Source organism: Epinephelus lanceolatus, chromosome 16 (assembly GCF_041903045.1).
Source record: "Epinephelus lanceolatus isolate andai-2023 chromosome 16, ASM4190304v1, whole genome shotgun sequence".
Taxonomy (NCBI): domain Eukaryota; kingdom Metazoa; phylum Chordata; class Actinopteri; order Perciformes; family Serranidae; genus Epinephelus; species Epinephelus lanceolatus.
Window position 1 is genome coordinate 20,099,261 of NC_135749.1, and position 23,703 is coordinate 20,122,963.

Below are 23,703 nucleotides of genomic sequence, written 5' to 3' on the forward strand. Positions count from 1 at the left end.
GCACAATACACAAATCCATGTAAAATCAAGATGGCAGCCATCTCTGCCAAGTCAGTCTGCAGCTGATCCCGACACAAAAGTGGACAAGGTCCAAAATCTGATCACATTTTATGATTGAAACTTGTTTATTTATGATTAATAATATTTGTAGTTTGATATGGCAACAAATTTGACCAATTTTAGCAACAGTAACAAGCTAAGACACTGTTAATCAGGAAGTACTCATCTAAAGAGGTTGTAACTTTATTACTGTCTCGTTTGAGGACATTGGGACTTTATTGTTGTTGACGATGTTTAGGTTTTTAGAATTATCTGGTCCTACTGATCCCAAATTGCTCTGAGAAATTAAAAATGCGTACCAAACAAAAGTTCGGGTCTCTGGAGATTAATACAGTTTAAAGTGCAACATTGGCTGCACGTCTCGAAAGCTAAGCTTGCAAGAATATTTTCAAACGTAAGTGATGTGTGTGACAGGGGCAAACGGCACATGCTTTGGTCTTGCCCAAAACTTGCCCCTTTCTGGTCATCCTTTTTTGACACCTCTTCCAAGGCATACAGCTCTAATATTTTTGGTGTACTCAGTTTCCCTGCTCATCTACAGAGGGTTATTGCTTTGTCTTCCCTATGAGCTAGACGTTTTAATTTTGCTTATATGGTAGGATGTTTTCCCACCATCACACAGCCAGTGGATCAAAGATGAGATGCAGAACATCAAGCTGGAAAAAATGAGATGCTCAATTAAAAGATTATATAAAACCTGGGACCCATTATAAGACTATGTGAACAGCTTCTGGTGGGGAACAATGAACTCTGGACTGTCTGATTGAGGTTTGAATGCACTATGATGCACTATAGTAGTATAGTAGTGCCATTTTGTTTTGCTTCATGTATGCTTGTTTGTATGTAGGTTTTTTGTTTTTTTTTATTATTATTATTTTCTATTTATTTCCTTTTTTATTTTCTTTCTCTCAGCATGACTCTTTGTTTTGGTTGTTGCTAGTCTCCAATATCCTTTAATTTATTTATTTTATTTTATTTTTTGCACATAACTGCAACTTGAGATGACAACTTATGTTTCTGTCTTGTATGTTCATAGAAAATTGGAATAAACTAGTCTATACCCATCAGTAGTTCTGTCACCTTCTACCTATGTCAGTCCTCAATGCCTATGTGCAGTTTCACATAGATTGACCACATCAGTGAGTAGAAAGATGTGGGACAGACAGAATGACTGACAGACAGAATGACACACTGACAGTTTCCATGATTATGTACAGCATGTCATACCATGACTTAGTCATACCAAAAATTAGGGAAAAAAAACAACATTGGGCCACAGGGGGAGCCACAGCGATCGGTCGCATTTTAGCCATTTTTAAGCATTTTTCTGTTGCTACAGCGCCACCCAGTTGCCAATTACAGTTAAATTTCTCCAGTCACCTTGAGGCGGCCTGTTCTACATATCTACCAAGTTTAGTAAAAATCGATATGGTGGTTAGGCCTAGATAAGAAATTAGCTCTCTAGCGCCCCCATTTTGTTTGATCGGGTCAATAATGTCATATGCCTACAAAGTTGCGTGGTGATCGGTGAAACCCTTGATATGTTATACACCTTTATGTGATGAGCCACACCCTCCGCAATAGAAGCTCAGTTTTAGTAAGTTTTCCAACTTTTGCCAAGAGGGAACTTTAGATATTGGTCCCTAGATTATGTTCACCAAGTTTCATGCAGATCGGTCAAACTTCCTAGGATGAGATCGATTTTTCAAAAAATTCAAAATGGCAGAAAATCTATATAACCAGAAGTTATGGGTTCTGAGGAAAATGTGTTCCTCATGAGGAGAGGCATCTCTGTGCAAAGTTTCATGTCTCTACGACATACGGGGCATGAGATATGCCCATTCAAAGTTTGCAATTTCAGTTGGTTGCTATAGTGCCCCCCTGTGGCCAATTGATGTAATATTGCTTCATTCGCATCCTCCCATGACCCTCTACCACTGTGCCAAATTTCACATGGATTGACCAAGTCAGTGAGGAGAAAAACGTGGAACAGACACACAGACAGACAGACAGAGTTTTCATCATCATATAGTAAAAAGATTAAGTAAGAAAAAAATATGTCTGCATAATGTCATAGTTTTAACATCCACACAACATGAAACTCTAATGTCATTAGACATTTAAATCAACATCAGCTTGATTTTCATTCCAACCAAAATTTAAACTGTCCAGCGTAAAAGTCCAACATCTTTATGATGCCATAATGACATCCAGTGCCAGCTGGGATTGTTCTAACCATCTATCACCATACCTGGCTCTAATTTATTCTAGTTTGTTATTAATCACTTCAGCAACACACTGAATTATGTTTGACACATGGACTACAATGAAAAACAAAGATACCACAGTCCACATTTACAGCTAATGATGCTAATGATGCAAATGTCTAACAGACAGAGTTTGTGATGAGAGCTGCAGTTGGTTTGAACTTTCTAAGGAAAAGAATCTTCACAACAACAACAACAACAACAAGGCTCTACATGTGTAGTTTCTGTTTTTTTGTGGATGGGAAGATAGGGTGGTTTTCTCTTGGCTTACATGTTGCTATATTGTGAATTCCTGCTCAGAAGTTCTTGTTAGTGTGAGAGGTTGTGGTGTGAAGTTTTTAGTGTAAAAACAAAACAAACTCTCCTTCTTCAGTGTGAGCCTCCACCCCATATTGTGTACAGCGGTGTCTGTGTGTACATATGTTAATACATACTGTAAAGCAAATCTATTTATTAACTTCTTTATGTGAATGGCTGCACTCCTATTACATGTGAGATCTTGCTTTTAATGAGTATACAATTGTGGGTAAATATAAAATAATTATGATCTTCCTAAAATAATATATTGTTAGGCTAGTGTTAAAGGAACGGTGTGTAAGATTGCAGATTTCAACCAGCTGAAGCTTCTCCTAGTTAGAATTCCTTCAGTGTTCATTATTCAGGAGGTTTTTACTGGGAGCTAGATTATCCACAGAGGTATCCTCCTCTCTGAAACAAACAGACCACTGAATAAAGAATAGAAACACTGAATAAAGCAGTTTTAAAAATCAGTGTTTCTGCGGTTTCAGGACCTGCTAATCTGTGCTCACCTTTTCCTTTGATATGTGTCTGGCAGGTTTTTAGTGGGAGCTAAATTATCCGCAGAACAAATGGATTTCATGATTTCAGCTGGTTAACATGCTGAATAAAGCAGTTTCGTGTTAACAAGTCAGTCATTTTCTGATGCTGTTGGTGGCGTAGGGGCTGCTAACTATGGTGGCCAACGTGACAAAGTGAATGACCAAATCTAGAGTCTGTAGCCCTTTCAAAACAGGAATTGTGCAAATTTGCAGGAAAGCCCAATCAGTCTTTTTTCAGCATTGGCAGTATAAAAACAAAATCGGGGAGTGCGGCAAAATGCTGCCTACCTACTTTTGTTCATACAGAATGTGCCTTTTTCAGGGCAATGGAGGGCGTGAGCAAGTAACATAATGTGTAGCTCAGCGTGTGACGTAAACAGTGACATGGGAGGGAAGAAACGGCTGGTCATTCTCTCATAAGTCGGCCTGTCCTTCACCGTTCCCGTCATTTGGCGGTTAATGGCACGCAATTTCTTGTCTCCCCAGTTGCTCATCTTTACAGTGTCTGTCAGGTTTGCGTTTCCCTCTTGCTACTAGCTGCTCGCTAATTCCTGCTATCAACTGTTTCCTGTTTATCAACCTCCAGTGGCTCGCACGTGCAGCGTCATCAACAGCTCCTCCCACAAGTCTTCAACAGCCCCTCCAGTTGCGGAAGGCCGCCTCGGTCTTTTTAAACTAAAAGGGTTCCGCCAATATGACTACCGTACGAGGTGGAAAATTGGGCACCTCGGATCAACTTGCCAATCCGGCTCTGTGTGTCTAAACACTCGCAGCTTGCCAGCGAAACGACCCAACATTTGCGAAAAATCTGGCAGTGTAAAAGGGGCTAGTGTTTGGTCTGTCTGTTTGGGGCTTCTGTAGAAATATAGTGGTGCACCATGACTTATGGAAGTATTAAGAGAACCTGAAACAGCATTGAACACAAGGCCTCATTCATTCCTGTGTTAGCTGCTCAGTAGCACATTAAGCCAAAATGCTTCGACTGCTGCCTCTAAAATGTGGTGACCGGGCTTTGGAGCTCCCCGCCAGAGGATCTGAGGTTCGCTGAATCAGTGACATCTTTTAAATCACTTATTAAAACATGTCTGTTTTATTAGTTTTAGCACACTGTTTATTTTATACATGTCTCATGTGATTATTGAATATCTTGTGTGTGCATGTGTGTGTCAGCAGTTTTGTATTCTTTCATTTTGTATTACTCTAATTGTTTGATATTTTCTGTACCTCAGTGCAATCTATAGACAGTTAGTTGCCCATCTTTGCTTATCTGCTTCAGTGATGGTATTTTATCTTTATTTTATGTTTTATTTGTTGTATTTTTTTAGAATTGCTTCATTTATTTGCTTGAATTCTGCATCGTTTTAAATCCGGGATCAACAAGGTAAAGCACTGTGTAACTTTGTTTTGAAAAGTGCTGTAGGAATAAAGTTTTATTATTAGCCTATTGTTATTCTTGTAAAATTAACTGGGACTTAACTTAAACAGGGATAAATTTATTTAATTGTGCAGCTCTTCTAGACTTTCAAAATATTATCGGACTGAATGGATCAAATCCTGATAGCGATACAGGTCATTCCGCGGAGTTTGTGACGTTAAAAATGTATCCACTGATTTACAGACATCTCTTTCGCCGTGTAAGTTAATAGGCAAAAGTCTATTGGCATCATGCGAAAATTAGCTTTAAAGCCTGGTTCACTTCCTTGGGGCCTTCGAGGAACCTGCTCCAAATGTAGCTACGAACGGCTCATTGGTAATGGAAACATATTCACCTAAATCCTACACTCTGGAGCTTTCAGCCAGGCAAGCTATTTCCCCTTGTTTCCTGTCTCTATGCTAAGCTAAGGTCACCGGCTGATGGCTGCAGCTTCATGGTGTGGTATCAAGCTTTTGGCAAAAAAAAAAAAGTAAAAAAGCAGATTTCCCAAAATGTCAAGCTACTCCATTAAGATGCTGACCATGTTATTTGTAATGTCTCTGGGTAAAATTTGGCAGAGAATCTTTGTTGCAAATCATCCCCCATCTCCCTCCTCCCTTTTCCCGTCAGATCTCGACCGCACTCTGTCTAATGAAGGCATTAGATGTCCAAAAAGTACTTAAAGGGAGAGAATTACCCAAATACATCACAGCAGTCAAACTACAGGGAGCAGCAATGACGAAGCATTATGATGATAAAAATACAAGAGGACATTATGCAATTAGGAGCTTTGATTTGGCCGAGGCTGTAATTGGCGTTCATCACTGGTTTTCTCTTCCGGGGTTGGACCGAAATTCGCTGATGAATGCAGGATCCCCGAGGTACCAGATGGTAAGTTCCTGACTCAGCAGTGGCTTTTCTTCTGTGGTGATCACGCACCTTTTGTGTCGACACACCTAATAATCCTGCAGCTGAGCAGAGAGTCCGGCAATTCTGATTGTTCTTTTTTTTTCTATCGTTCATTAAATCTGGAGTGAGTGTTTGCTAATTAAACAACTGAACAAATAGAGTAGTGTAGTGTGGGCATAGAGAGCAGCCAAATCACAAATATAGAAATGCATAAATGAATTTATACTTGTTATATCTATGAGGCTCGCAGTCAATTATTTAAGTCTTGTAAAGGCGTGGGATGAGAGGAGAGATCCTTCAGTCACAGGGGGAAAGGAAAACAAAGTTGAGAGTTGGCGAATTTTAAATGCATGTTACTGCCCACCTCTTATTACTGAGACTTTACATAGATTGGTTTTAATGCCAGATTTGAATTGAGTCAGCTGCTGTGTTCTAAAAACACTCTTATGTAATCATAAGAGAATGGGGTCGCAGCAAATGGGACCACTGAAACACACAAGTATTTAAATATTTATGTAGTCTATTATTCACAGATAGTAATATGTGGAAATATCGCAATTGTTGGACCTTGTTAGTGACATCATCTATGAACGCCCACCCTGCAAGTGTGGCTTTAAACTGCCTTGATACTTTGCCCAGTAATTGGCATTCTCTGTGACTCCTCCAAACCAAGGTTCAACCCTTTTAGTTTTCATGTCAGACCTGCAGAAACACACTCTCAGACTTTAATTTCTCATATAGTAGCTCCTTGTATCCATTTTTCTGTTGTCTGGATCCCATTCACCTTACTTATATAATGTGCAACTTTTTATTCTCAAGTTTTACCCGACAGATTCAATATTTGCTTATTTTTAGCTCAAATGATGTCACTTTTTTTAAAGGGTTACTGTATGAAATTTAGAGCGTTTGAGAGTCTCAACATGGAGGTTTGCTGAGCTGACGGCTAGCAGCTAACAGTGCTAACTTCGTTAACAGTGCTTACCATCAGTAACAATGCTGACAGAGCTAACAATGTCAATATCAATCACTTCACTTCTGCGGCAATGCCATCCCAGTATAAAAACTATGGTGTCTCTCGAATCACATACTTCCGTTAGTACACTTCCATGTAGCATACTATGTGCACTATGTACTTGTTGGCGTAGTGTGCAAATTTCGACAGGGTAGTGTTGTCTCAAACCAAACACGGCCGTTGTGCACTCACCAGAAATGACGACCGCAAATTAGCTAGTTAGCAAACTAGCATTAGCATTCAAGTTATCGTTCACGCTACCAAATCATTACAGACTGCTAAACTAACCCAATAAACATACTGCTGGCTTATACCCGACAACAGTATAGTGGTGCTTAGTGCAAAAAACACGTGTTTGTACAATGAAGCGACGTTCATGGTCGCACAGTCCTCGGCCGCCGTTTCCAGTTTGAAAAGTGGTCCCTCCCCTTCCGCTACGTAGCCAAGATGGCAACCATTGAGGGCGAGAAGTGTCCATAGTTCCACACTCAACTTCTTGACCGCTTTGAGTGCACCATCCGGGTACTCATAGTGCACTGCATTTTTCCATACTTCTCAGTGTGAACGCACTTATGCACTCAAAATATTAAGTGTAAGTACAGAAGTACGCAATTTGAGACACAGCACTGGTCTCACCTCCAACTCATCAAATACTGACGCTTAGTCAGTGGCACTTTTGATGCTTCAAGCAACTACTGTAGCATAAAGAGCAAGAAAGTCTCCATGGTGCAGGCAGGAGGGGTCAAAGTGGGTGGGTCAAACAAACTCTGGACCTTCACCTGGGAGACAGGTGTTCATGTCCTGTATGAAGCCTAAAGCCAATCAACTTATTTTAATAACTGTGCAGTGTGCTAGAATGTGTAGTGTATACTACACTACTGACGCATGTCCGTATATCATGTCGGCTGTAAATCAGCAATAACCACCGTATGAGTGCAGTGCAAAGCAGCAGCAGTGAGCTAGCCAGTGGGAGACACATGTACTAACATGTATGCACAGCCGAAACAGTTTACCCAACACATTCTCACTCCGATCTCGTCACATATTGACGTTTTGGTCATGGACTTTCTACGTCCACATACAACGTGGAAAATGTGCAAGTTCCCTGGGTACATTGGTTGATACACTTCCATTTTCACAGGAAATTTAACTTTTACACACAATGTTTTTAAAAATAAAGGCACTACGTGGGTACAACACTGCGAATTGACTGTTTTTTCCTTCAACAACAAAAGCACATGGTTAGGTTTAGGAAAAAAAGAACAGGGTTTGGCTTAAGAATCTTATGGGACGCAAACACTGCTCTCTCGGGTGAAGGTCGGTGTTTGTTGGACCCATACACCACCCACCCAATTGGACTTTCACTGCCTTAACTTTGGTACTTGCCCCGCTGCGTCTCCCCTTGACGCTACCTACACCGTTAAAGGACGCCTTTTTCATTGGTTTCTGATGCCTCAAATCACTGCCCAAGAACTGGATTTCGATGACTTTGGAGTGAGACGGGGCTTGTTTACCACAACAAACCACAGAGAAGCTCGGATTACAACACAGAGAGGGGGCGTGACTTTATTCTCTGCTCATGACTCTTTTACCTCATCATATCTTTGCATAGTAAATAGTGGTTTGCTGCTGTATGCTGCTAACGCTCTGAATGTTGCTTACAGAACCTTAAAAATCCTATTTGTATGTGTCTTTATATGACCTTGTGTTTCTTTTTTTCTGTCTTGATCCCCTTTTGTCTTACAGGACATTTCTATTTTCTACTTTAGTTTCACAGGGAACAAGCAGAGTCTGAGTCTGACATGAACACTAAAAGAGAGGATGAGTGAGTTGCCATATTGGCATTCATTAATAAGATTGTATAAAGAGAAACTATGACCTGTTTATAACTGCCAGCCTTTAGGGACTGGAGAACAACTTTGCCATCAAGTATTCAGAGTTATTCATCATTCACTATTGCATGCTATGTAGTAATTTTGTGTCATGGCCACCTTTTCAGATGTAGTTGTTTTTATGTGTTTGAGGTTTGATGCCATCTTTGATTCAGGATTATTTGTATAAATCAGACCCAGTAACTGAAGACATGACAGAATTGAGTTGTGGTTAAGTTTAGTACTAAAAGAATAGCTAATTCAGCAGAATTTTAAACTTAAAAAAGATCCAAACATCTGACAGGCTGGACAAATTGTTTTAACACCACCCTTCAGGACTTTACAAATCAAACACTTAGTGTGTCTTTGTTAAACTTTCAAATGGCTCTGACACACCAGAAAGCTGAAAAGATATTCCTTTATTTTAAACGTCAGTGCTTAAATTCATTCCCATCTGGTGTTTGCGCCAAAATCTCTTCATTTGGCTGACCTGTGTGCCTGCCTCCTGTCATCCAGTGCAGTGTGTTGGATGGGGTCCAGGAGCTAGTGTATATAATCCCCCAGCATGCACCGAGCACGCTGCGTCCAGAGCCAGGTTGTTGTTGCCATGAGGACAGCGAAGCAACAGGGGAACCGAGCTGCAGTAACACGCTGCCTCCGGAGTTGAATACTTCAGAATGGGAGGATGAAGCTCTCTTGTTGTGTTATGTGTGTGTGTTTCTCTCCTATTGCAGGCTTCATTTGGATGTATTTCTGAGCAACAGAGGGTTCTGAGGTGGACCTGACAGAGCAATAAGATGTACTCTGCTCTTTGAATTCTTTTTGCTTGTATCAACAATTTATCCAGAGACAATTTCAGAAAGAAAAATCACACATGCAAATATGCTTTCTTATTTTTTGGTTGTTGTTTTTTTTACCTCAAAATTGTGAAACTGGAGCTATCACAATGACGAGCCCTACAGACTGAAGAGACGGTGAGTTACAAGACTTGAGTTACTTTTGCTTTTTGCCACAAGATCACTGTAATTCGGAGCCTTTTATAACACCATCCATTGTATCTGTGTATCTTGAGGGTGCCGGGCCACAGTAAATAACTGTGATTTTACCTTTGTACACTGTTTTCTCTCTCTAGCGTGTGTGCTCCCAGAGGAGTTCAGGAGGAGTCAGCCTCCATCACTGAATGCTCTGGGGAGCTGCTGTCATCACCAGCAGTCAGACGATACAGTATTCCCCAGCTCCGTACCCATAGCTGTGTTGAGATGAAATTACCACCTTAAAAACATGATCTGAGAGATGGTTTTCTCTTTTGAAAATGAGACTTTGTAGGTGGAGTTTTGAAGGTGACCACTTTTTTTAAAAAAAAATATTTAAATGTAAAATAATTTTGAAACTCTTTGAAATGTAGACGTTAAATAAGTCACATGAATCAGTTTGCAAAGAAAGGCAAAAAAAAAGACACTAAATTTGCTTTTTTTTGCTTTAGTGAGTATGCATACTTTTATATTTTACATGTATGTGTTGTTTTGCACAATTTAAAATACACAAAAGTACAAAAATAATAAACAGTCAGTTATAGACAGTATAAATATTCAGTGCAGGGAGAGGCAGAAACACAGGTGGGCTTGTTTGAAACCTTTACCTAATGTCATAGGGAACATGAAAATGAACATACAGAGAATAATATGACAACACAAAAGTGAAAGCAAACTAAACAACATTACAAAACAACACTGGCCTCTATTACAAATACATAGGGAAATCAGTCCCAGTGTTGTCTGCCTCTCTCCATCCCTCTTCTCACATGTTCTATAGTGTTGCGTCGCTCAGCACAACAACATGTGAGGAGAGCTCAGGGTGAAATCACACTTTAAGGTGGTTTTATTTCCAGCGCTCTCCTGGCAATTTAACCTGCGCATTTCAGCAAGTCACACGTTTTTTGATGAGCTGATCCCTTAGTCACTTTCACAGGCTTACAGTTGGTTCGCTGCCTCATATTCTTATGATGCCTGTTTACATGTTCATACAGTGAATCAAACCTAAATTGATGTATGAATTAGTTGTGGAGCTCTCAGGGGATTACTGATATTGATTTTTCTCAGTTTCAGTCACTCCTCAGTTAAAAAAACAAACAAACTAGAATTGGACATACTGTTCACAAATATATTTTTGCTTTAGCTGCCCTCTAGTGGTGGATTAAACAATGATAAAATAAAGAGAGCTTTTCATGATCTGTGGCAACCGTCCATGTCACATCATTTTAGATCTGAGCTTCAAGAAAATACCTCATAATGTAAACCTTAACTAAAGAGACCATTTGTGATCATGTAGATATTGGTTTGGTATACACATCTTTTGCACAAATCTCACATGTTGCATCGAACAGGAAATTATGCAAAATGGAAAAAAAGACCAAGAAAAGAGCAAAATGAATTCTTGATCATCTCTTTATTACCCTTTATTACACAATCTTTCACACCAAAATAGTATCCAGTAGATCCCAAGTCTACCAATAGCCAAAAATGTCCAAATAATCTTCTCAGCCTGCAATCTGCTTTCACAGTAACCACAGTATCTAGATAAACGAAATATACAATATTGACTGTAATAAATGCCAGGGAATATGTGTTCCTCTGACATTATAATATGCCCAGAGAGAAACCGATACAATAATTGAGAACAGATAATTGAGTGGTTAAGTCCTCCATGTGATGCCTCATATAGTGCAGGTTTACACTTTCCCTCTATTTCTGCTTTCAAACAGCATCAATAAACAAAAACACAGACAACCTGTTCTTTCTATTGTGTTTATAGGCCTATGTGTGGACTTTTGTGTGGTGCCAACACCATCATTTGTGTATACGTTATCACTGCAGAGAATACCAAGTTCATTCCTGTCATTTGGGAACAGAATGAGTAACATTATAACATAAGCTCAGAGGCCCATTTACTAACTTTACTTTATAACACTTAAAACAGAAGTTACAAAATGCTTTACAGGACGAAGAAAATGTAAGAGAGGTGTATTTAAGAGGAATTAAGAAGATTAAGAAGAACAAAGTGCAGCCACAAGCCGTAAAATAAAAGACATAAAATCAAAAGAAAGCCAGAAGGGTGAAGTTTTTACCTGCTTTCTAAAGACTGATTTGGTTTTGTGTAAGACTTTACCTGTGTAGCTCATCCTGGATTATTGCAGCACTGTAAACAACATAAACACAAACTGAAACCATTGATATTCATAATTTGACAAAGATGATTCAGTATCACCATCTGACAACATTTGCCCACATCTTCCTGGGCTTTCTGCCTTTTTTCCTTTTAATGAAGACAAGACCCTGCATCAGCAGCTGTCTGGTTATGAAAATATACTTCCTGTTATCTAAGAGTTGAGAAAAAAACATTTAAAGGGTAACTTCAGTATTTTTAAACCTGTATTTTATCGACTGATATTTTTGTGTCTAAGTGAATCATGGTAACATTTTTTGAAAGTGGTCCAGCATTAAGTGAGAATGCTGCAACAGGGTGCAAAGGAATCACTTGCGACATTTATGAAGCGTTATTTTACTTCCTCTAAAAGTGCTTGTTTTTGCCACTGACAGGCTCCGATTGTTATTCTAAGTGCCTACACAGATACACCTTTTTGTTTTAGAGTAAGACATTTTTTGATTGACCAGAAACAGCCCCGAAATTGCTATCGCCAACCTCACAAGACTCCATTTTAGCATCATAAAACACACTTCATTCACAGTTGACAAAGACAAAATAAAACTCCAAGAAGCTGTCTTTGTTCGTCTTTCTACTGTTCCAGAAATCAGAGTCTGGTTCGGTTATAATTAACCCTGAATTTACCCAGTTAGATGTGAAAATTGACTGGCTCCAGACACGCTGAAATTACTGTTAATTTAAATGGAGTCTGGTTGGTTTGGTGATAGCGACCTAGGGGCTGTTTCTGGTAAAACAAAAAGGATGTTACTCTTTACAAAAGGTCTGTCTCTGTAGTGATCCTTTACACGATGATGTCAGACACGAAGAATAACAATCTGAGCCCGTCAGTGACAAAGACATACTTTTATTGGGCGTACTTTGACGACTGCATTAATGCCCACAGTGATTATAATGCAGCCTGTAGCCCTCTCGCTCAATACTGGACCAATTTCAAAAATTGCTGTTCTCATTAGTCACACAAAAATATGGGAAAAACATGGTTTAAAAAAAATGCCGAATTTACCCTTTAAAACAAAACGGTTGTTTTCAGTTTCAGTTAGCCAAACCTGAACATTGTCAGCCTTTTTCTGTTGCAGAATGTTTCCCCCATTTTTACTGATGTCAGTAAATCAGTCTTTTCACATCTCCCTCTCTCTCTCTCTCTCTCTCTCTCACACACACACATGCAGGCAAGCCACCAGATGTTTGAGGGGGTTGCTGTCCACCATTGGCTGTGCTTGGGAGCTCTCTACTTGTTGGCAGTGGGGGTGGCATTAACATCCGAAACACGCCGGCCGTGTCTGCAGCTCTGCCGCTGCAACACCGTGCTGCTGGAGGTGAACTGCTCCGATGGCCAGCTTACCACAGTGCCCGACGGTCTCCCGCAAAACACAAAACTGCTAAACTTAACACATAATAAGATCAAGACTCTGGTGCACCAGCAGTTTCAGACTTTGACACAACTCATAGACTTGGATTTGAGTGATAATATAATGGTGATAATTGAAGTGGAAGCCTTTCTCGGCTTGCAAAGTCTGATAACTCTGCGCCTTGCTCGCAACCACCTGAAAATCATTCCTGTGGGCGTGTTTGCTGGTCTGCCAAAATTGAAGTTACTGGACATAAGCAGTAATGAGATCCTTGTTCTTCTAGATTTTACTTTCCGTGACTTATCGGCCCTGCAGTTTATCAAAGCAGCAGATAATGATTTTGTTTTCATTTCTCGTCAAGCTTTCATTGGCTTAACCAGCCTGCAAGAGCTGCATCTTGATGGCTGCAACCTCACTGCTGTGCCGACGGAGGCGCTCGCACAGCTAACTGGACTGAGAAGACTTCATTTTCGCCGACTGGGCCTCAACATGCTGCCAAACTACTCTTTCCGTCATTTAGAGCGCCTTACGGAGCTTGTCATTTCGCACTGCCGCTGGCTGGAGACCCTGTCAGGAAATAGTCTCTTTGGCCTGAACCTTACATCTCTCACCATAAGACACTGTAACCTCAGTGCTGTCCCATACATCCCTCTGCATCATCTTGTATATCTCGTTTACCTTGACCTTTCTTTTAACCCAATTGCCTACATTCATGGGAACCTGCTTGAAGACTTGCTCCGGCTCCAAGAGCTTCATCTGGTGGGGGGATCATTGCTGCGTGTCGAAATCGGAGCATTCAGGGGTCTGGCTCATCTCAGATTGCTGAATGTATCCAGAAACCTTCTCACCACACTGGAGGTAGGAGCTTTCCATTCAGTGGACACCCTAAGAACTCTGGGGCTTGATAACAACCCACTAACGTGTGACTGCCGTCTGCTGTGGGTAGTGCAAAGACGACCATATCTGGACTTTGGTGGAAATTCACCGACTTGCACTACCTCAGCTCAGTTGCAGGGCTGGTATTTTCTGGACTTTACTGAAGCCGAGCTCCCAGGCCTGCTCACATGTCGACAGCCTCGTATTCTGTACCAAAAACCTCCAGAAGTGAGAGTGGATCAAGGACACACTGTGGTGTTTGATTGCAATGCAGAAGGTGACCCTCTGCCATCTGTCACCTGGATCAGCCCACAGTTAAAACCTCTATCACCCATTGGTAGAATACGAGCTCTCTCTAATGGCTCGCTGGAGGTTCGTTACGCTCAACCTCAAGACAGTGGTGCTTATCTCTGTGTGGCATCTAACGCGGCAGGAAATGACAGCCTGTCCGTCAGCCTTCATGTCCGAGCCTTTCCACCATCTTCTAAAACCCCCCTTCGTCTTAAGGGATGGTTTGCCTTTCCCTCTGCCTCTCCAGGTGTGAATGGAAATCACAATATCCCATTTGATGTCAAGACGTTACTGGTAGCTGGAACCATCGGGTTTGTTTCATTTTTCAGCTCTGTGAGCGTATGTTTCATCTTCATGTTCTTCTGGAGCAAGAGTAAAGGGCAGATAAAGCACACAGCCACAATTGCGTATGTGCCACGAAGCGCCATGGCAAGTAATAACGGAGGGAAAGGCAATACGGAGACAAGCAGGCTCACCATGAAACTAATATGAAATTAAATCATGCGGTCCGTTCTGGAGAGGAGGAGACCTCTGTGAATAATTCGGCGACCAGAAAAAACCTCCTGAACAATGAACACTGACACTAACTGCGAGAAATTTCTGATGGTTGCAATCTGCAGTCCTCACCACTAGGTTCCACAAAATCCTCCTACATCTTACGCACTGCTCCTTTAAGAGCATGTAAAATTGCGTCCAACAAAGGCTGGCTGATTCATATAAATGTGAGCATGTTAGCTATGTTGTGCAAAAGTGACGAAGACAAGACATGCAATAAATTGTGCTGGTGAAAGCCCCTCTGGATGTTAATGTGAGTTTACATATTAGGAACATCTAGAAGAGTGCAACCACGATTAACTTTATTTTCAATTCTCCTTATTTGTGAGACAGACACTTGATTATAAAAAAACCCCTAAATACAAAGTAACCAAAGTTAGCAATACTTAATGAACATAATGCATGTAATATGTAGAGATGTAAATTATTCAGTCAACTGCTTGTTGCCATTACCCTTATTGATGTTTATATAAAGAAACAATTTAAGACCTTGTTTGTTTTGTTCATTTGATTTTTTACAAACAGAAATAGACCTTTTAATTGAAATAATTATGATGGATCTTAGATGGTAGCCTTGAGATAACTAAAAAAAATATACTAGGAATGTTAACCTTATTTGAAGGTTAATGTACACAGTACTTGCATCTGTATTGCATGTCATTTCGACTTAATTTGCATACAAATATTTTGCTAGTATTCTAATATTGTCACATTTATTGCTGTAGGCCGCTTATTTTTTAGGCTAATGGATGTGAGGAATGTGTGTTTTCTTTAATTCCCCAGCATTTCACAAGTTTGCTTTCTAATAACATTAAAAAGAAAAGTAATTTTGTATCTTTTTGGTGTACTTCTTCAGTGGTTTTTGGTCCAAAATATATACATGAGACATCAGATAAGCAATTGTGTTTATGTTTTGAATGCTTGGTAAACAGGTAAAATAAATGATTTATTTTATATCAGTACATCAATAACGAGTAATAACTATTGACCACAAACAGAAAGAAGAGACAATTGATTGAAACAAGTTGATTGCCAAGATAAAATGATCATCACAACTTAAAAAAAAGAAAAAGAAAATTAACCTTAGTGAACAATTCAGAATAACAACCCTGAGTTTTTTTTAACCAGGGACATCATATTATTAAGTAAAAGGGCATGAAACTGAGTTTAAAAAAAAAGAAAAAGAAAAATGGATGACAGCCAAAATAAAGGGAAAAAAATAAAATACTTAAGAGATTATTATCACAACTGCCACAAGGAGGTTCATCCAAAAGATGTTGCCATGGCAATACATTAGCGCTCCACTGGTTCCTATAGCAACAGTATCAGTGTGTGGTGTGTGTGGCCGCCATTCTAGATGTACCAGCCAAATAATACAGAATAAAAGATATGAATGTGAATGAAATAAAGCGACATAAAGCTATATCAAGTCAAACAGTACACAACGCTGTGTACAAATTTGCATACTTCGAATTGTGGGCCTGTCATTATTACGGTCAGCGCATAGGTAAAAGCACAGGTTTATTTTGAAGGTTACGTCGTACCGTAACAACGGAAGTACGTCACGTGCCCCGGATGTATTGGCCAGGGACAGAAGGCAGCGGCTAGGTTAGCTGTGCTCTCGCTTGTGTTTGAATGGAACACTCTTTTTGCACATTAGCGTGAATTTAAAGTGTATTCATAACTTAACTAACAATGGATATGAACAGATAATTGAGGTAACCAAAGCGAGTAACGAGGAGGTAAATTAGGCTCCCTAAAACAGCCTGTAACAGTTAAGTTAGCATAAAACTAGCTAGCTCGCTACTAGCCAAACGTTTGTTAGCATTGTTTAGGAATTACAGCCATGACTCTGGCAGTGGACCGAGAACCTAGAAAGACTGCGGGAAACCGCATGTCAAAATTACTGGATGCCGAAGAAGAGGACGAATTCTACAAGACCACTTATGGAGGCTTCAACGATGTAAGTATCTAATAGATACGGAGTGAGCTAAGAAGTTAGCATTACGTTAGCTCCTTGCTAGCTGAGCTGGTCTCTCAAACAGCGGGTCGAATACTGAAGCTGATTTAATCACACTGTTTATTTTCATTACATTGCCTAATGGACACATTGCCAAATGGAATGATATTACGGTCTTATGTTAACTGACTATAATTAAGTTATTGTTACTTTTACTTGCACTAAACATGTATTAAATGACAGACGAGACGTTGACCATTAAAAAAAACATCGCAAGTAATCAGAGGCCACTCAAAGGTCCCACAGGACAATTCAGTAATGTTATGTTGCACAATAATGTTACCTCTACTATATACAATGTTTTTCCTCCCCACAATTCTTCATATTCCCAAACCGAGTCTCTTTCTGTCGACTGTATAATTTAGTAGAACCACGACCAGTCTTAGTGACAGGCAACAAATATGCCCAAATTAATTAGTTTTTATGTGACAAATAATAGAAATACTCAACAACTAAAATGATTTTAACTGGCAACAATTCTGTTGATAGACAGTTTAATTAATGGACTAGCTGCCCGTACTACTCTAGGTTCAAGAGGAAACATACAATTGGATATAGAGGCCAATAAGCTGCATGTATTATTTAGGAGTAAATAGGGAAAGCAGGTGAAACTGCTTATTTGTTTAGGGGTCTATATTTAGTCATTTCTTATTGATTTAAAAGGATGGGAAAAAAGATATGCCTCAGTGTATCACAATACCAGTTAACAGCAGCACACACATTGCAGTGGTGCTGATTCAACCATAAAGTTGAAGGGCTATTGTATTGTGTTATCTTTTGTTAGGGTTACCTAATAGACTTGCAAGTGCGTATCATGTACATATGACTGTGCTCATTCCATTCCTACAGTGAATGCCACAGCCAATATTTAAGAAGATCATGGACTAAAGTTCAGCGTGGGCGCTTCAGAAATTGCTTCTTAGACTGCAGTTTTTGAAGAGTGGGACAAAGTGTGCTTAAACATATAAGAGAAGAAATACAATACAATACATAAAATCTCAAAGATGCAATAGATGTTAACCACCAACATGGAAAGGACACACCAAAGGATGAGTCTTCAAAATGTACCTTTAATTAATGCCTGTGGCAGATCTGGTGATTAAAACCACCGTGCCAGTGTGATTCATCCGAAACTGTGACCATGACTCCAAAATTTCCTGGCCCAGTCTGTCTTAACAGCTGACAAATTTGTGAAGGCTGGTTGAGAGTGCCAGCCTCTCCTGCGTCACAGTCAAAGAAAGGGTAGGCTATTATGGCTTCAGGCTGTATTGTGTGTCAGAACATTACATGCTATTATTTGATATTGCAGCAACTTAATGTAAGGCTTACATTTTAAGATGCTGAGTTGTGTGCTCAGTTTACACAGTCCAGGTCATTTTCTTCAAACAGCTGCCGGATCAAGGGTCAACTTGTGTAGGGGGATTTGGCAGCGGCTGTTCTGGCAGTTCTGACGTTAGTCTCAGCTAAGGTTGACAGGAGTAGCTAGATTAAAAAAAAATCACAAACCAATCCTGAGGCACCTCAGTCATCTCTGCTGGTACTGTGATGACAGTGTGACCATGCCTGTGCACATACTTAAATTTGAGGGCTAGTGTGATTTTAAATGTCCGTTGAGTACTTTCAAATTGTGACCGATGTTGGTCTTTGTCATCGCAGTTTGTTTTTATTTGCATATGTTTACATGTACAATTACATAACGCTGCAGCTTTTCTCTTATCTATGTACTTAGTATTTAAAAACAGATTATTTTTCTTCCTTTTACCTCTGTTAGTTTTTTTCATGCTGCCTTTAAAAACTCATCAATTCCCTGGATTAAAAAAAAACTGCTGCTAATTGAATTTTCATCAGAGTTAATGTTCTTGTACATAAGGTGTTGGTATTATTTTTGTTTACCCCTTGTAAATACACTTTGTGCCTGCTGTATCACCTTCAGATTTGTTCGGTGTCAACACAAGGACAGAGAGAGAGCTGCCTCTCTGTATATGTTTGTATTGTATATCTGTGAGTGTGAGTAGACTCTGAATTAAAAATAAACCTGCTTGTTGTATGGGAGAGCTTCTCCCTTACTAAAGTGTGTCAGATATCTGGGGTATATTGTCAGAAATTGAATATAATATTAATAATTGTGTTTTCATGAGTGTATAATCACCTGAAAATAAGAATCATTGTGTTTTCGGTACCTTAGAATGAGCCATTATATCTACATATGGAGCAGGTCCTCTTCCACAGAGTCCACCATGTAAATTCTACAGTAGTTCTACAGTAGTAGCACAAACCAAATACTGACTCTAGATAGGGCCAGGTGTGTTTTTGTGTCAGCCACCAGAGTCCTCCTACACACTTGGCACACAGGAGAAGATTCAGTTAGTTGCAATCTAGTCTCGCCACCAGACAATCAGAGCTCTCCGCCTTCTGGTAGTCTGGGGACACTCCTTTCTAAAGTGTGTTTAACACCGGCGAAAACGGCCGGCAACAAAGCAACGCCTCTTGCATTTTTGAAAAGGACACGCCTTCTCGGAAATGTGTGCTCCCCCTTTTCTCGTCCGCAAGGAAACAAACACACAGAGAGCTTGAAAATGGATGCCGAGAGATTAAACTCCGTTTTATCAAACGTGTGCTCATCCGTGAAGACAATATTTTTTCCAGCGGATGTCTTAGTTACAACATGATTGAGCTAACTGGAGTAGTTTCATGTCGTATCCGACAACGGGAGGCTTTTAACAGATGACGTCCTGATGTTAGCTTTGCTGCTGCTGTTAGCTGTCCCTGTCAGCTGCAGCCACTGATGCTTTCTAGACATCGTGATTTCCCAAAACTGAATAAATACCACACACAGCAACACAAAACTGCTTTGCTAGCTCAATCATGTTGTAACTAAGATATCCGCTGGATAAGATATTTTTTTCACGGACCGTTTAATGAGTTATTATGTTGTGTAATGTTTGTTCAATCATTGTATTTATAAACTTTACAAACATCGGATTAGTCCAAACGGTGATACAGTGATGTGAAAAAAAATGTGATATATATATATATATATATATATATATATATATATATATATATATATATATATATATATAGCTAAAAGCTCTGCTGGTTTTCTACCCGGAAGTATTTGTAAACAACAAGGCGATTCCCTCTATAGTCCGGCCAGACGGATGAGTCATGGCCTTGTAAAGGATAATGTTTGTTTCTTTTAGTTGGCAAGAATGTGTCGCCGCAAACATCCACTGAACTTTGACGGCATTTTCTGCGAGCACGGCTGAGCCATTTTGTACCGCTACACGTGTTTCTAGTGGGACTATGTTTACAAGCACAAGAGTTCAGCGAGCCACCGAAGGACCGCCCTGCAGATTTACTATTGGTTCTGCAACATAGGGAGTTTTTTTAAACTCTGAAATTGTATCCGCCCATCTAAACACAAAATCAGGGAGAAAGTCTTCAGTCTTTAGTTAAGCAAAGCATCTAAAGACTGACGTGTGAGTCTAGTTGCAATCTGCAACTTCACCGCTGGATGCCATTCAGTCCTACACACTGGACCTTTAATGGTCTCTGCTCAGCACACATGCATATCATGTGTAACTCTGCTACACTGTTCTGCACTAGCCTGATTAGCGTTAAAATAGTGGCAAGTCACCTGTTTAAACTGTATCAAAGAGTCAGTACAACTTATAGAAAACCTCAGAGGAAATTTGCTTTATCAAACTGATTTTTAAAGGTTATTATTGTGTTAGCTAAATTATGCTCTTTTGTTTCCTTTCAGGAATCAGGAGATGATGAGTATCACGGAGAACATTCGGATACAGAAGATGAGGTGGACAGCGACTTTGACATCGATGAGGGCGACGAGCCAGACAGCGACCAGGAGGAGGATGCACCTCGAAGGAAGAGTCGAGTTGTCACTAAAGCATATAAGGTAGCAACAGTCTTTCAGGAGCTATTAGACTTTGAATCAAGTTTCTGCATTAAAGATTGAATTTGATTATCTCGTCAGTCTACATTCATATCTGAGAGATTTATTTCAGTGACACTGCAGCATAAAATTGTATGTTTTTGGTGATAGATTCTCAATATGAACATGTAAAATTCATACATGAATGAAACAGATTTGCAGTTAATAGGCCTTTTGTCTTTATTTAATCCAAGGAACCGATAAAGGTGGCAAAACCCAAACCCAAAAGACCCTCCGAGGAACAGAAGAAGACTGAGAAGGTTAAAGTGGAGCTCAAGAGGAGGATTCCACAAGAATTCCAAGATTTTGCAGAGAGTAAGATTCCTACAAACCACCCAAAAATGACTACACACTGTTTAATTCATAAACCATAACTTCATAAGCACACAATGACATCACAGCTGCATCAGAGAGCAGATTTTTGAACAGAAATATTTTTTTAGCAGGATTCTTCATGGGTTTTTTCTGTATGCCTTAATCATTCTTTAGCGCGGAAGTCTGTGCGACAGTCCACCAGTGAACATACCCGAAAGACCAATCTGCGCCTGCAAGAGCGTCAGGATGCCCCTCGGAGACGGAGAGGTGCTCATCGTGACCGGCCTCTCACCCAGGAAGAGCTGCTGGCTGAGGCCAAAATAACAGCTGAGATCAACATTCGATCTTTAGGTAAAAACACTTGGGTTAAGTTACTCAAATGTAAAGAGGGTTTTAGTTCCAACATTTTCTGAGTAGAAAGAAAAGAAAAAAGAAAGTTAAAAAGAGAGTGCTTAAAATTATAATAATTCTGTAACATAATTTTAAAATGTAATAATAATAAGAATTATAAAATAGTTTTTTTCCAAGGCTTTTTTCTTTTTTCCCTATTTATAAAAAAAAATCTAAATCTGTTATTAATTGCAATATGTGGGACATTTCTTACTAAGTTGCTCATTGTTTTTTCCCCCATGTTTTTGAAAAAAAAAAAGTCACACCAATTTGCTCAGGGTTCAAAGGTTTAAATACTTGTGAAAGGCGTCTGAAAGCAGCACAAGAAAAGTGATGTCACTCCAGTTTTCGAAGGGTTAAATAAGCCGTGAACATGGCAAGGCCAATGCTGACAGAGTCAACCGGTAACTTGGTACTTATCTGTCATTAAATTTATATTAAAAGAATGCGTTGACGCTCTCCGGTCTTGATTTTGTGTTGAACAGATGTCTAAAGCTTTATTCAGAATATATGTGAATCAGTGTAGCCATCTGTTTGGCAAGGAGATGCACAACATCATTGTAAATATTGTATAATGATTAATTTATCAGTGGTTGTTGTTACCAAATTATAAATGAATATGAATTTACTTATTTAAAATGAATTTGTCTCAAGTTAAATCTAAAGTTTCTTTTAATGATAATACACTTGAAATAAGGATGCCCTGATTCATTTTACTTTCTGTATATAGAGAACTATGAGCGTCTGGAGGCGGACAAGAAGAAACAAGTCCACAAGAAGCGGCGTTTCGAGGGACCAACCATCCGTTACCATTCAGTCTTGATGCCACTCGTCTCTCACTCAGTCCTAAAAGAAGAAAATGTGGACGTTGAAGGGTGCGTATGATCCAGACTGAGGTTGCTTCAGAAAAATGTCTTCTGGGCCTTTGGCTGCTTTAAGTAATCCACCTTAACTGCATTTACCATAAGTATTTAATCCTTTTAGACGATAATATACCAAAACATTCTATTTTAATGATTTGTAGTTAATTCATCTGGCAACAACTTGACCGAAACAAAAGTTAAGATAAAGAGAAACATCGATGAGAAAACAAATCTGCAACTGATCTTTCAAATTTTCGTCATGTTTCTATTTTCCACAGGTTGGATCAGGACGTCCCTCAAACTGCACCACAAAATCCCACCACACCATCCCAGCACCCTGCCGGAGGCCTGTGCTCCCGTACTTACATAACCTTCAGTGACGACGAAGCTTTCGAGGCGGCCTTTCCACACAGCGCCCAGCCGAGTCCTCAGCTGCCCATCCAGGAGGTTTGTCCTGTCACCCACAAGGCCGCACTGTACCGAGACCCGGTCACTGACATACCTTATGCTAACACACGAGCCTTCCGCATCATCCGAGAAGCGTACCGTAAATACGTGGCTGCTCATGGATTTCCAAACACTTCCGGTGGGGTTACGGGACTTGACTCATCAGCAACGAAGGGTTCCCGCCAAAAAATGGTTGTAAAGCAGACTGCTATGGCGACATAGATTAATTTCAAGAAGAATTTAGGAAATATATCGTCCTTTTTAAAATGTTATAGCTCAACTAGAGTGACTTGATTAAGGGACATGAGGAAAAGCTATAACCAAGACGTCTGTTCAACACCATGGGATAAATACCTTTTCGATCTAGTTTCATCTTCATCCACACAAAGTATCCTTGGCACCAGAGATTTATTGTAAATGATGTTTGGGATTCAGCAGTTAATGCTAATGTTAATGTGACTGTTACATTACAGCTGTTGAAGCAATTAAAGGCAAATATGTTCAGTTCACTGTTGACTGGACAACATAAATTTACAGGACATATCTTAGTAAAAAACAAGTATTACCACAACTCCATCTGCACAGAGGCAGCTTTTGATTTTTTTCTTTTCCCTACAATAAAATGCCTTTTTTACTGTCCGTATATTTGGTTTCTACGTATGTACATATTTGTCAACAAAAATAAATGTTTGAAACTTGGAATAATTCACATTTACTATGTATATGAACTACATCACATTTCAGAAACGTCAAACACTGCAACAGCTACACTGGAAACACTCAATAATCGGGCTGTCTTTCGAGGGTTTTGTTCATTGGATCTTATCTGTCGTCATGATTTACAGTCTGTATCACCCTCATCCATCATCATATTAAAATTTATTCCATCTGTAATGCCCTTCACACTTCAAATCCATCCTGAATTCACTCATACAGTAAGATTTTGTGTCATTAAAAGTAGTTTAACCTTGGTTTACCCCAAAGACAAATGACTAAACTTCCTCCTTGTTCTTAAAAACCTTAATTTCACATTCAGTTGAACGCCATT

General features: G+C 39.7%; 1 protein-coding gene and 1 pseudogene across 2 annotated transcripts; both read left to right on the forward strand.

The window, feature by feature from the left end:
- The first annotated feature begins 8,941 nt into the window (after window positions 1–8,941).
- On the forward strand, window positions 8,942–15,499 carry LOC117264114 (leucine-rich repeat and immunoglobulin-like domain-containing nogo receptor-interacting protein 1 pseudogene; annotated as a pseudogene). The gene is made up of 2 exons (XR_013493562.1): window positions 8,942–9,346; window positions 12,764–15,499. The product of XR_013493562.1 is annotated as a leucine-rich repeat and immunoglobulin-like domain-containing nogo receptor-interacting protein 1 pseudogene (transcript).
- A 734-nt stretch (window positions 15,500–16,233) lies between these two features.
- Window positions 16,234–23,549, forward strand: vps72a (vacuolar protein sorting 72 homolog a). Its single transcript, XM_033637939.2, has 6 exons — window positions 16,234–16,628; window positions 20,452–20,604; window positions 20,835–20,955; window positions 21,130–21,306; window positions 22,076–22,220; window positions 22,487–23,549. Exons 1-6 carry the CDS (start codon window positions 16,512–16,514, stop codon window positions 22,875–22,877), a joined length of 1,104 nt encoding a protein of 367 aa, XP_033493830.1. The 5' UTR covers window positions 16,234–16,511; the 3' UTR covers window positions 22,878–23,549.
- The last annotated feature ends 154 nt before the right edge of the window (window positions 23,550–23,703 follow it).